This window comes from Enhydra lutris, unplaced genomic scaffold, assembly GCF_002288905.1.
Source record: "Enhydra lutris kenyoni isolate GAN:26980312 unplaced genomic scaffold, ASM228890v2 scaffoldscaffold14, whole genome shotgun sequence".
Classification (NCBI taxonomy): domain Eukaryota; kingdom Metazoa; phylum Chordata; class Mammalia; order Carnivora; family Mustelidae; genus Enhydra; species Enhydra lutris.
In genome coordinates, this window is record NW_019154098.1 from 49,529,621 (window position 1) to 49,544,937 (window position 15,317).

A 15,317-nucleotide genomic window follows, 5' to 3' on the forward strand; every position below is an offset into this window, starting at 1 on the left:
TATGTATAATACCGGATATTTTGTAGGAAATTTTAGCAAATAAAGTTTTTATGTGAAAATACAACATTATGAATAATGGCTTTTGATACTGCTATATCCTCACTGACCTGAAAGACCGTTACATGTATTCATTAGTGATGTGACTTTTAACAGTTTTTAAATATGAGCTAAAATGGTTATCTTATATTTATTTCAAATTAGTGAAGATGCAGAGTTACTGTGGCGATTGGCACGGGCATCACGTGATATAGCTCAGCTTAGTGGGACCTCAGAAGAGGAGAAAAAACTCCTGATTTATGAAGCCCTAGAGTATGCAAAAAGAGCACTAGAAAAAAATGAATCCAGTTTTGCAGCTCATAAGGTGAGGGGCTTAAAGTAATGCAACTGTTACCATGTGAGAGGTAGGTACATTGGTTTATACTTACTTATTATTCTTAATTTACAGAGGAAAGAAAATCTGTCTATTTTAAAGAAATTTATCTTTATAACATTTTTTCAAAAGGAAGGAATTTTTTTTCTTTGTATTCTTGAACATTTATTATAACTTCATTAGTGTGTTGATAAATTACTTTTGTGAATGCTTATTTTTAAACGAAAGTGTTAGTTTCATGAATTGCCTATGTCTTTATTCCTTGTAATATAAGGATTTAACAAATGTTTACTCATTTTCCTTACATTATATATTTCCTTACATTATATATTTTGTATATTTTATATACAAATATACAATGTGTCAAGAAGAGAGTTGTCCGTCTCAGAACCTTGATTCCCCTTCAGCCAGAGCAAAAGGTGACTGCTTCATAGGCTTGTGGCTGCAAGTAGGACCCTGCAGTGGCCATCAGATCCCCTGTGGGGATTTCAGAGACACTGAAGGAGGAAGGAGGAGGACTCTTGTCTGCACTGCTCTAGACAGTTCTCCACCTTTCTCCCTCCACTCACTGCCCCTAAGGAACCGCTCACCCCAGTGGCCCAGGGGGAGTGCAGGGCAGACAAACCAGAGCTGCACACATGGCCCCTTCCCCCATCTTATTAAGTGTTCTTTGTACACATGAAAGGAATGTTTATTCAGCTATTGTTGGGAGTATTTTATAAATGTCATTCAGGTCAGTTTGGTTGATGGTGTTGTTCTTTTGTACCTTTTGTATCCTTTATGATTTTCTATCTACTTGTTCTATAAATTATTTAGAGACACATTGAAATGTCCAAGTATAATCGTAAGTTTGTCTGTTTCTTTGCAGTTTTTTTTTTTTTTTAGATTTTTATTTATTTATTTGACAGATCACAGGTAGGCAGAGAGGCAGACAGAGATAGAGGGGGAAGCAGGCTCCCTGCTGAGCAGAGAGCCGGATGCAGGGCTCGATTCCAGGACCCTGAGATCATGACTTGAGCTGAAGGCAGAGTCCTAACTCAGTGAACCACCCAGGTGCCCCTGTTTCTTTGCAGTTTTATTAATTTTTGCAGCATGCAATTTAAAGTTTCTCTTGGGAATATAAACATTTAGGATTATTATATTTTCCTGATGCATTAACCTCTTTATTACTGTAAAATGATCCCCCTTATTTTTTGAAATACTCTTGGTTTTATCTTCCACTTTGTCTGATACTAACATAGCAACTCTTGTTTTCTTTTGCTTAATGTTAGTGTGTTATATCCTTCTCTGTCCTTTTACTTTTAACTGTCTTTATATTTAACATGTACGTGTAAACAGGTGATGAAGTCTTGCTTTTAGTTTTACTTATGTACTTCACATTATATAAAATTCATCATTGTAATGCATATACTTCAGTGGTTTTTCACATTTTCCCTGTGTTGTGCAACCATCAGCACTAATTCCATAATATTTCTGTTATCCCCAAAACAAACCCTATACCTTCTGCCAGTTAATCCCAATTCTCCCCTACACCTGTCCCCTGGTAAGCACTAATCTACTTTATGTCCCAATGAATTTTCCTATTCTAGACATTTCATATAAATGGAATTACAATAGGTGGCCTGTATGGTCTGGCTTCCTTCCCTTTGCATAATATTGTCAGGGTTCATCCATATTGATCATGTGACAGTACTTCATATTCCATCGTATGGATATACCAGTTTTGTTTATCCATCAGCTGGTGAACATTTGGGGTATTTCCACTTTTTGGCTGTTACATACAATTGTATATAACTTGTATACAAGTTTTTGTGCGAGCATTTGCTTTTATTTTTTTTCTTGTGGAGGTAAATTCACACAGCATAAAATCACCCATTTTATAAGTGCACAAATACAGTGACATTTAATACATTTATAGTGTTGTACAACCATTACCTCTAGTTCCAGAACATTTTTATCACCCCAGAAGGAAACCCAGTAAGTCCAATTAAATAGTCACTCTCTGTTCCCTCTTACTACCCTGACAATCACTAATCTGCTTGTTGTGTCTATGGCTTTACCTACTCAGGATATTTCATAGAAATGGCATCATACAGTATGGGATCGTTTGTGGTTAGACATCTTTCACTTACCATGTTTTTGAGGTCCATCCACATTATAGCATGCATCAATATTTTATTCCTTTTTGTGGAAGAATAACATTCCTTTGTGGATATATCATATTCTGTTAACCCATTGATTAGTTGATGGACATTTGGGTTATTTCCACACTTTTGGCTATTGTTTATAGTATAAATATACATCCATGTATAAGTATTTTTTAAATACCTGTTTTCAGTTCTTTTGAGTATATGTCTAAGAATGGATTTGCTGGGTCATATGTAATTCTATTTTTTTTTTTTAAAGGTTTATTTATTTTGGGGGGCAGAAAGAGAGAGAAAGTGAGCAGACTCCCTGCTGAATGCACAGGGAGCTTGATGCAGGGCTCAGTTGCGCAACCCTGAGATCATGACCTGAGCTGAAGGCGCTTAGCTCAGACGCTTAACCAACTGAGCCGGCCAGGTGCCCCTATGTAATTCTTTCGGAAGAACTGTCAAATTGTTCTTTAAAGGACCTATAGCATTTTACATTGCCACTAGCAATGTGTGAGGGTTCCAGTTTCTCCACATCCTTGGTCACACTTGTAATTATCCATTTAAAAAAGTTAAAACTAGTGGGTGGGAAGTGTATGGTTTTGATTTGCGTTTTCCTAATGAGTAATTATATTGAGCATCTTTTCATGTGCTTATTGGACGTTTGTATATCTTCTTTGAAGAAATGTCTATTCAAATTCTTTGTTTTTTTTTCAACCAGGTTTTTTTCAACTAGGTTTGTCTTTTTATTGTTGAGTTTTAAGAATATTTTCTGGCATTTACTCTCTGGTTAGAAACACGATTTGCCAGTTGGGTTTTTGATAGGGATTATATTGAATCTGTAGATTAGTTTGAGGAGTATTGCCATCCTAACAGCATTGTGTCTTCCTCCACAGATACATCTTGTCTGTCCATTTATTTAGATCTTTTTCTTCCTTCAACACTGTTTTGTAATTTTCAGTCTTCAAGTCTTGTACTTCTTTGGATTTAAATTTATTCTTTAAGTATTTTATTCTTTTTGATGCTATTGGAATTCTTGATTTCATTTTCAGATCATTTATTGCTAGCATATAGGAGTGTAACTAATACTTGTATATTAATGTATATTAATTTTATGTCCTATAGCTTTGCTTAACTCATTTATTGGTTCTATTGGTTGTTTTGTAGATTATTTAGTTTTTTTCTATATTATCAACATGTTTATAAATTATCCATAGTTTTTTTTCTTTTCCAATCTGGACACCTAATATTTCTTTATCTTGCTCAATTTTCCTGGCTAGAACTTCAGTACAGTGTTGAGTAGAAGTGACAAGAGTGAATATCTTTGTCTTGTCCCTGATTATAGGAAGGTAGCTATTAGGCTTTCACCATTTGCTATGATGTTAGCTGTGGGTTTTCCATAAATGCTCTTTATCGATTGAGAAAGTTCCCTTTCATTCCTAGTTGTTGAATGTTTTTATCATGAAAGGGTGTTGGATTTTTGTCAGATGCTTTTTTCTGTGTTTGCTGAGATGATCATGTTGGTTTTTCCCCCCTTCATTCTATTAATGTGGTATCTTGCATTAATTAATTTTCATATGGTAATCCACCCTTGTATTTTGGGATAAATCCCATGTGGTCATGTTGTGTAATCCTTTTCATTTGCTGCTGAATTCAACTTGCCATTATTTTGTTGAATTCTGCATCATAAGAGACACTACTCTTCAGTTCTTTTTTTTTTTCCTCTGATTTTATTGAGAAAGAATTGACATACATTATTGTAAGTTTAAGGCATACAGCATGATGGTTTGGTTTGCACATATTGTGAAATGATTACTGCAGTAGGCTCAGCTGATGCCTATCTTCTAATATAGATGTGATAAAAAGGAAAGAAAGAAAAAAAATTTTTTCCCTCATGATGAGAACTCTTAGAGTTTATTCTCTTATGAACTTTCCTATTATATCATATTTCAGTATTAACTGTAGTCTTCACATTGTACATTACATCCATAATACCATTCACCCTTGAACAACATGGGGAGAAGGACGCTGATTCCTGTGCAGTTGAAAATCCACATAGAACTTTTGACTCCCCAAAAACACAACTATAATAACCTGTTGACTGGAAGCTTTGATAACAAATAATCAGTACATATTTTGTATGTCTTACATACTGTATTCTTACAATAAAGTTACAAAAAAGAGAATATTCCAAAAGAAATGAAAAGGACAATAGATTTACATTACTATATTTCTCACAAGAAATCTGTGTATAAGTGGCTCTTGCATGGTTTAAATTTGTGTTGTTCAACTGTATTTATCTTATAACTGGAAGTTTGTACCTCTTGACCACCTTGCTCCAATTCCTCCTCCCCCAGCTCTCTACCTCTGGTAACCACAAGTCTTACGATTTTGTTTTTTTTAAGATTCTACATGTAAATGAGATCATACAGTATTTTTATTTCACTTAGCATAATGCCTTCAGAGTCCCTCCATGTTGTTACAAATGGCAGGATTTCCTTATTTTTTATGGTTGAATAATATTTCATTGTGTGTGTATGTGTGTGTATACATACAGCACAACTAATTTATCCATCATTTGTTGATCTGTACTTAAGTTGTTTCCATTTTAGCTATTGCAAACGAGCTATGAACATAGAGATGCAGATATTTTTTCAAGTAGGTGTTTTCATTTTTTGTTTTTTATAAATTCCAAGTAGAATTGCTAGATCATATGGTAATTGTATTTTTAATTTTTGAGGATTGGCTATCCCAGTTTAGAATCTGAACAGTGCATAAGGGTTCCCTTTTCTCCACATCCACACCAGCATTTATCTCTTGATGGTGGACATTCTAACAGGGGTGAGGTGATACCTCATTGCTATTTTAATTTGCATTTCCTTAATGACTATTGATGTTGTGTATCTTCTGTTGGCCTTTCTAATATCTTCTTTGGGGAAATGTCTATTAGGACATTTCTCTGCCCATTTTTAAATTGTTGGTTTTTTGCTATTGAATTGTATGTAATTGTATGAATTATAATTCAGGTATTAAACCTGTATTAGATATATTGTTTGCAAATATTTTCTCCCATTCGGTAGGCCTTTTCATTTTGTTGATGGTTTCTTTTCCCTTGCTGAAGCTTTTTAGCTTGATGTAGTCCTTTTTTATTTGGTTGCCTGTGCTTTAGATGACATATCCAAAAAATCATTACCAAGACCTATGTCAAGAGGCTTTATTCCTGTTTTCTTCCAGGAGTTTCATAATTTCAGGTCTTAAATTTAAGCCTTTACCTCATTTTGAGTTACTTTTTGTGAGTGGTATAAGATGTGTCTAGTTTATTCCTTTACATGTGAATATCCAATAATCCAGTGCTATATTTGTAGTCTGCCCTTTCTTAATTGAATATTCTTAGCTCCCTTGTCAAATATTAGCTGACTATATATTCTTGGATTTATTTCTGGGTTCTCAGTTCTGTTCCATTTGTCTATTTGTTTTTATGCCAATACTATGCTATTTCAATGAGTGTAGCTTTGTAGTTTAGCTTGTTCTTTTTTCTCAGGGTTTCTTTGGCTATTCTCTGTCTTTTGTGGTTCTCTGTAAGTTTTAGGTGTTTTTTTCTACTTATGTAAAAACTGTCATTGATATCTTGATAGGGATTGCATTGAGTCTATAGATGGCTTTTGGTAATACTGCTATTTTAACAATATTAATTCTTACAGTACATGAACGTGGGTTATCTTTCCATTTACTTATATCTGATTTCTTTCAATATCATGCTGAAGTTTTCAGAGTAGAGATCTTTCATCTTCTTATATAAATTTATTCCTATTTGGTTTTGATCCTCTTATAAATGGGAACTATTTCTTTTTCAGAAAATTTGTTGTTAGGTTATAGAATTGCTACTGATATTTGCATGTTAATTTTATATCCTGCAGCTTTACTGAATTTATTGATCAAAAGGCTTTTTTTGTTGAGTCTTTTGTACTTCTTATGTATAAAATCATCTCATGTGCAAATAGAGGCATTTTTACCTCTTCCTTTCCAAATCTGATACCTTTTATTTTTTTTCTTGCCTGATTGCTCTAGGTGGACTTAAAGTACTGTGTTGAATGAGAGTGGTAAGAGTGAGCACCAGCACCCTTGTCTTATTCTTGGTCTTAGAGGAACTTTCAACTTTTCATCATTGAGTGTGATGGTAGTTGTGGATTTATCACATATGGTCTTTATTTTGTTTAGATATGTTCCTTCTGTCTCTAATTCAATTTATTGGGAGTTCTTACCATGAATGGATGTCAAGTTTTGTCTTAATGTTTTTTCTGTATCAAAATGATCATAAGATTTTTTTTTCTATTAATGTGATGGATCACATTGATTGGTTCATGTATGTTGAATTATTCTTGCATTCCAGGGATAAATCCCACTTCGTTGTGGTGAATGATTTTTTTAATGTTCTGCTGAATTCAATTTATTAGTATTTTATTGAGAGTTTTTGCAGCTCTCTTTTCTTTTATTGTGATGGTTTTGGTTTCAGTAACATTGGTGTCAGAGAATACTTAAGAAATGTTCATTGTTTTCCTATTTTTTGGAAGAGTTTAGAGAAGCTTGGTGTTAATTTTCTTTAAACATTTGGTAGAATTTGTCAGTGAAGCCATTTGATCCTGGTGTTTGCTTTGTTGGAAATTCATTTGATTACTAACTCTGTAGATTACTTATTATTTGTTTGTCAGATTTTTTGTTTATTCTTAAGTCAGTTGGATTGTTTCTTGTTTCTAGGAATTTTTTTTCATGTTTGGTGGATCACTTAATGTGTTCCCGTACAGTGTTGCTACTACTCCCTTTTAATCTTTTTTATTCCTAGATTTATTACTGAGGTTAGTAATAATAGATGTATTCTTTGAGTCCTCATTTTATTAATTTTTCTTTTTTCTTTTTATGTTTAGCTAAAGGCTTGTAAATTTTGTTGATCCTTTCGGAGAATTAATTTGGTTTTGCTACTCTTCCCCATTTTTCCTCTATTTTATTTATTTCTACTCTAATCTTCATTATTCCATTCCTTCTGCTTACTTTGGGTTAGTTTGCTCTTTTCTTAGTTTCTTTTTTTTTTTTTTTTAAGATTTTATTTATCTGACAGATCACAAGTAGGCAGAGAAGCAGGCAGAGAGAGAGGGGGAAGCAGGCTCCCCACTGAGCAGAGAGCCTGATGCAGGGCTTGATCCCCAGGACCCTGAGATCATGACCTGAGCCAAAGGCAGAGGCTTAACCCACTGAGCCACCCAGGTGCCCCCTTTTCCCAGTTTCTTAAGGTGAAGTTATTGACTGGTAACTTTCTTTAAGGTAGCTTATAGCCAGAAGTTTCCTTCTGAATACAACTTTGCTGAATCCCTTAAGTTTTGTTATGTCGTATTGTTTTTGTTCTTCTCAAGGGATTTTTAAATTTTCCTTGTGATTTACTTGACTCATTGGTTATTTAGGAATGTGGGTTTTTTTGTTTTTTTGTTTTTTTTTTAAAGATTTGTTTATTAGAGAGCGAGTGAGAGAGATGGGGAAGGGGCAAAGGGTGAGGGAGAGAGAGAGAATCTCTAGCAGACTCCCTGTTGAGCACAGAGCCGGACGCAGGGCCATGACCCCGATATCATGACCTGAGCTGAAACCAAGAGTAGGACACTTAGCCCACTAAGCTATCCTAGGATTTTTAAATTTCCACATAATTATGAATTATCCATATTTCCTTCTTTTATTAAAATATTTTCGTTTCACTGTGGTCAGAGAATATACTCTGGTTTCTATCTTTTAAAACTTGAGACTTTTTTACAGCCTAATATATTCCCAACCTTGATCTCAAGGTTGTAAGTTTTTGCTTAATGAGAATGACTACTGAGGAATAAGTATTCAGTTTTACCTTGTATTGAATGGAATATTAGTAGATTATATTCTTATATTATTTTATCTATTTTATTTATTTTTTTATTATCAGGAGACCTAGCTTTTATTCTGGCATCAGAATTTATTTTATCTATTATTATTATATTATATTCTTATATTATTCTTACATGTATTTTTCTTCTGTTTTTAGTGGTATGCAATCTGTATTAGTGATGTTGGAGATTATGAAGGCATCAAGGCTAAAATTGCAAATGCCTACATTATCAAGGAGCATTTTGAGGTACTGATGAATTTTAAAAGTAATTAGCTTTTTAAATAAATTTGTTTTACTTATCTATTGCTGTATAGCAAACCACCTAAAACTTAGAGGTCCAATGCAGTGACAGCTCATTTCTCAAAATTTTGTGTGTTAACTCTGTAGTGGTGCTTCTGGTCTGTTTGGTGTAGCTGAGATCATTCAGACGGCTGCCTTCACCTCAGTCTTCAGCTGGACAGAATGTACGAGATGGCTTCTTATATGATGGGTTCTCTCCATTTTCCATTGCATTATTTAGTAGTCTAGCCCCAGCTTCGTTACAGCATGGTAGCTGGCTTCCAAGAATGAGCATTCCAAGATAAAATTCCAATGTGCAAACTTTTATCAAGCTTTTGTTTTGCATCACACTTGGTAATATCCTAAACAAGTCATGTGGCCAAGACCAGAGTATATGGGAGGGAACCATATGAGGTCCTGAATACCCCAAAGTGTGGTCTGGTATAAAATCAAACCCAACTGACAAACCACTCCCAATAGTAATAGTACTGTTTACAATAATTATTTCTGTGTATTTTATGTTTTTTGGGTTTTTTTTTTAAGATTTTATTTATTTATTTGACAGACAGAGATCACAAGTAGGCAGAGAGGCAGGCAGAGAAAGAGGAGGAAGCAGGCTCCTGCTGAGCAGAGAGCCCGTTGTGGGGCTCGATCCCAGGACCCTGAGATTATGACCTGAGCCGAAGGCAGAGGCTTTAAACCACTGAGCCACCCAGACACCCCTATTTTATGTTTTAATATTTCCCCTGAAGTTACTGCTTTATAGTAAGTTCTCCTTAGATGTCACATATTCTCCAGGAGTTTGTGTATTATTTCATGATGTGCCATATACACTACCTCATTGTTCTAAACAAAACTAAACAAAAACTCTGGAAAAACTGCCACTAAAAATTCAGCTTATTTATTTCTCTTTTGATATATTAGACCACTTCAAAAATACAAAGGAAGAGTGCTGGCTTCGGCAGCACATATACTAAAATTGGAATGATATAGAGATTAGGATGGCCCCTGCGCAAGTATGACACACAAATTCGTGAAGTGTTGCATATTTTTTTTTTTTTTAGTTTAGTCTAGTTTATTCTTTTTTTATTTTTATTTTCTAATATTCATATAGAGTTAAACTTCAAGGTAATCCCCTTTCCCCAGTCAGTGCTACCCCTATAGGTATACCAATTCTTAATCCCCCTTTATCTTAGGAAAGTTGAGTCCTTTAACAAAGATATCAAGATACATCCAGGAAGAATCAAAATAACCTTCCTCGCCCACACTGAGAATTTATAACCACTCTCCCATCTTTTTCTTCCGCCAGTGTTTCTGTGTATTTGTGTTTGTCCTGATAGTATATAAATCTTATACTTGGGGTTCTTTTTGACGAGGTTCTTCCTTTTTTTGCTTTTATGTGTATGTGTGTGTGTGTGTGTGTGTGTGTGTGTGTGTGTGTATAAATTTTTCTCTTGTCATATACTTTTATCAGTCTTTTTGTTTGTCTGTTTTGGTTTGTATACTTCATAAATCTTACCTTGGGGCCCATTTGGGCTGAGTCTTCTCTTTTATCTTCCCTTTTTTTCCTGTCTCTCTCTCTCTCTCTCTCTCTCTCTCTCTCTTTTTTTTCTTTTCTTTTTTCTCTCATTTGGGTGGGGAATCCTGATTGCTCAGAAGCATTCCAGGGTGCACCTTGACTGCACCATGGTCGATACATCCAGCTACATCTGATCAGTCATCTCTCACCAAAATGACTAGGAGGAGGAATGCCCAACAGAAGAAAAATACAGAGGATGGGCCTTCTACAACAGAGCTCATGGCTATCAACATAGACAATATGTTGGAAAGGGAATTCAGGCTAACAATTATCCAGGCAGTAGCTAGGTTGAAGAAAGCCATGGATGACCAAACGGAATTGATTAGGGCAGAACTGAAAGCCACCAGGGATGATGTTCAAAATGCTCTCAATGAGTTCCAATCTAATCTAAATTCTCTAAAAGCTAGGGTAACTGAGACAGAAGATAGAATTAGTGATCTGGAGGAAAAAAAGATAGAGAGAAAGGATCAGGAGGAAGCCTGGAACAAACAGCTTAGAAGCCATGAAAACAGAATCAGGGAAATAAATGATGCCATGAAACATTCCAACGTCAGAATTATTGGAATCCCTGAAGGGGAGGAGAAAGAAAGAAGTCTAGAAGATATAGTGGAACAAGTTGTCCATGAAAATTTTCCCAATCTCATGAATGGAACCAGTGTTCATGTACTAGAGGCAGAACGGTTTCCCCCCAAGATTATAGATTCTCGAAAGTCCTTAAGACACCTGATAGTAAGAATGAGGAATTATAATTGTAGGCAGACCCTCTTGAAAGCAGCCAGGACAAAGAAGCTCCTTACGTACAGAGGAATATGTCAGACCTGTCCACAGAGACCTGGCAAGCCAGAAAGGGCTGGCAAGATATATTCAGGGCACTAAATGAGAAGAACATGCAGCCAAGAATACTTTATCCAGCAAGACTGACATTCAAAATGGATGGAGAGATAAAGAGTTTCCAAGACCGGCAAGGCTTAAAAGACTATGCAACCACCAAGCCGACACTGCAGGAAATATTAAGGGGGGGGTTCTATAAAAGAGAAAAAATCCTAAAAATATAATTGAACAGAAATATAGAGACAATCTACAGAAAGAAAGACTTCAAAGGTAAAACGATGTCAATAAAAACGTATCTATCAATAATCACTCTCAATGTGAATGGCCTAAATGCACCCATAAAACGACACAGGGTTGCAGATTGGATAAAACGACAGGACCCATCCATATGTTGTCTACAAGAGACCCATTTTGAACCTAAAGATACACCCAGACTGAAAGTGAAGGGATGGAGAAGCATCTTTCATGCCAATGGGCCTCAAAAGAAGGCCGGGGTAGCGATTCTCATATCAGATAAATGAAATTTTAAACTAAAGACTATAGTCAGAGATACAGAAGGACACTACATAATTCTTAAAGGGATGATCCACCAAGAAGATCTAACAATTATAAATATTTATGCCCCCAATATGGGAGCATCCAGTTACATAAGAAAACTATTAATCAAGATAAAGAGTCATATTGATATGAATACATTAATAGTAGGAGATCTTAACACACCTCTCTCAGTAATAGATCATCGAAGCAGAAAATCAATAAAGAAACAAGAGCATTGAATGACATATTGGCAGATGGACCTCATAGATATATACAGAACATTCCACCCTAAAACAACAGAATACTCATTCTTCTCAAGTGTACATGGAACCTTCTTCAGAGTAGACCACATACTGGGTCACAAATCAGGACTCAACTGATACCAAAAGACTGACATTATTCCCTGCATATTCTCAGATCACAATGCTTTCAAACTGGAGTTCAATCTCAAAGAATAGTGCGGAAGGAACTCAAACACCTGGAAGCTAAAGATCACCTTGCTTAAGAATGCTTGGATCAACCAGGAGATCAAAGAAGAACTGAAACAATTCATGGAAACCAATGAGAATGAAGACACTTCAGTCCAAAACCTATGGGATACAGCAAAGGCGGTTCTAAGGGGGAAGTACATAGCCATCCAAGCCTCCCTCAAAAAAAAATTGAAAAATCCAGAATACACCAGCTGTCTCTACACCTTAAAGAACTGGAGAATCAGCAACAAATCAAACAAACTCCACACATAAGAAGGGAAATAATCAAGATTAGAGCAGAGATCAATGAGGTAGAAACCAGAGATACAGTAGAACGTATCAATGAAACTAGAAGCTGGTTTTTTGAAGGAATCAGTAAGATCGATAAACCATTGGCCACACTAATTCAAAAGAAAAGAGAGAAAGCCCAAATTAATAAAATTATGAATGAAAGGGGAGAGATCACAACTAACACCAAGGAAGTAGAAACAGTCATCAGAAGTTATTATCAACAGTTATATGCCAATAAGCTAAGCAACCTAGATGAAATGGATGCATTCCTGGAAAACTATAAACTCCCAAAATTGAACCAGGAAGAAACAACCTGAATAGACTGATATCCAGTAATGAGATTGAAGCAGTGATCAAAAACCTCCCAAAAAACAAGAGCCCAGGACCTGACAGATTCCCTGGGGAATTCTATCAAACTTTCAAAGAAGAAATAACACCTATTCTCCTGAAGCTGTTTCAAAAAATTGAAGCAGAAGGAAAACTTCCAGACTTTTTTTTATGAAGCCAGCATTACCCTGATCCCCAAACCAGGCAAAGACCCTACCAAAGAGGAGAATTTCAGACCAATTATCACTGATAAATATGGAAGCAAAGATTCTCAACAAGATCCTAGCAAACAGGATCCAACAGCACATTAAAAAGATTATCCACCATGACCAGGTGGGATTCATCCCTGGGTTACAAGGATGGCCCAACATTCGCAAATCAATCAATGTGATAGAACAAATCAATAAGAAAAGAGAGAAGAACTACATGGTCCTCTCAATTGATGCAGAAAAAGCATTTGACAAAATCCAGCATCCGTTCCTGATTAAAACGCTTCCAAGTATAGGTATAGAGGGAACATTCCTGAACTTCATAAAATCTATCTATGAAAGACCCACAGCAAATATCATCCTCAATGGGAAAAAGCTTGCAGCCTTCCTGTTGAGATCAGGAACATGACAAGGATGCCCACTCTCACCACTCTTGTTCAACATAGAAGTCCTAGCAACAGCAATCAGACAACAAAGAGAAATAAAAGGTATCCAAATTGGCAAGGAAGAAGTCAAACTCTCTCTCTTTGCAGATGACATGATTCTTTATATGGAAAATCCAAAAGACTCCACCCCCAAACGACTAGAACTCATACAGCAATTCAGCAATGTGGCAGGATATAAAGTCAATGTACAGAAATCAGTGGCTTTCTTACACATTAACAATGAAAATACAGAAAGGGAAATTAGAGAATCGAGTCCATTTACTATAGCACCAAGAACCATAAGATACCTGGGAATAAACCTAACCAAAGAGGTAAAGGATCTGTACTCGAGGAACTACAGAACACTCATGAAAGAAATTGAAGAAGACACAAAAAGATGGAAGACCATTCCATGCTCTTGGATTAGAAGAATCAACATTGTTAAAATGTCTATACTGCCTAGAGCAATCCATACTTTTAATGTCATTCCGATCAAAAATCCACTGGTATTTTTCAAAGAGCTGGAGCAAATAATCCTAAAATTTGTATGGAATCAGAAGAGACCCCGAATCACTAAGGAAATGTTGAAAAACAAAAATAAAACTGGCAGCATCACATTACCTGATTTCAAGCTTTACTACAAAGCTGTGATCACCAAGACAGCATGGTACTGGCATAAAAACAGACAAATAGACCAGTGGAACAGAGTAGAGAGCCCAGATATGGACCCTCAACTCTATGGTCAAATAATCTTCGACAAAACAGGAAAAAATATACAGTGGAAAAAAGACAGTCTCTTCAATAAATGGTGCTGGGAAAACTGGACAGCTATATGCAGAAGAATGAAACTCGACCATATTCTTACACCGTACACAAAGATAAACTCGAAATGGATAAAAGACCTCAACTTGAGACAGGTATCCATCAGAATCCTAGAGGAGAACATAGGCAGTAACCTCTTCGATATCAGCCACAGCAACTTCTTTCAAGATATATCTCCAAAGGCAAAGGAAACAAAAGCGAAAATGAACTTTTGGGACTTCATCAAGATCAAAAGCTTCTGCACAGCAAAGGAAACAGTCAACAAAACAAAGAGGCAACCCACGGAATGGGAGAAGATATTTGCAAATGACAGTACAGAGAAAAGGTTGATATCCAGGATCTATAATGAACTCCTCAAACTCAACACACACAAAACAGATAATCATATCAAAAAATGGGCAGAAGATATGAACAGACACTTCTCCAATGAAGACATACAAATGGCTATCAGACACATGAAAAAATATTCATCATCACTAGCCGTCAAGGGTGACTCCCATCATAGGCAGATTCAAATTAAAACCACATTGAGATACCACCTTACGCCAGTTAGAATGGCCAAAATTAGCAAGACAGGAAACAACATGTGTTGGAGAGGATGTGGAGAAAGGGGAACCCTCTTACACTGTTGGTGGGAATGCAAGTTGGTGCAGCCACTTTGGAGAACAGTGTGGAGATTCCTCAAGAAATTAAAAATAGAGCTTCCATATGACCCTGCCATTGCACTATTGGGTATTTACCCCAAAGATACAGATGTAGTGAAAAGAAGGGCCATCTGTACTCAATGTTTATAGCAGCAATGGCCACGGTCGCCAAACTGTGGAAAGAACCAAGATGCTCTTCAATGGACAAATGGATAAGGAAGATGTGGTCCCTATACGCTATGGAGTATTAAGCCTCCATCAGAAAGGATGAATACCCAACTTTTGTAGCAACATGGACAGGACTAGAAGAGATGATGCTGAGTGAAATAAGTCAAGCAGAGAGAGTCAATTATCATATGGTTTCACTTATTTGTGGAGCATAACAAATGACATGGAGGACATGGGGAGATGGAGAGGAGACGGGAGTTGAGGGAAATTGGAGGGGGAGATGAGCCATGAGAGACTATGGACTCTGAAAAACAACCTGAGGGTTTTGAAGGGC

General features: G+C 36.1%; 1 protein-coding gene across 7 annotated transcripts in view; it reads left to right on the plus strand.

The window, feature by feature from the left end:
* Positions 1-15,317, plus strand: part of LOC111146531 (regulator of microtubule dynamics 1) — a 51,802-nt gene that overhangs the window by 23,919 nt on the left and 12,566 nt on the right. For 5 of the 7 annotated variants that reach the window (XR_002640539.1, XM_022502092.1, XM_022502093.1 and 2 more), the window contains exons 4-5: positions 202-361; positions 8,558-8,647. Coding sequence is in view for 6 of the 7 variants with exons in the window: in XM_022502092.1 (XP_022357800.1) it covers positions 202-361; positions 8,558-8,647 (250 nt within the window). In the remaining variant the exon portion in view is untranslated. The remainder of the gene's footprint in view (positions 1-201; positions 362-8,557; positions 8,648-15,317) is intronic. The other 2 variants (XM_022502096.1, XM_022502097.1) reach the window with 1 other exon arrangement.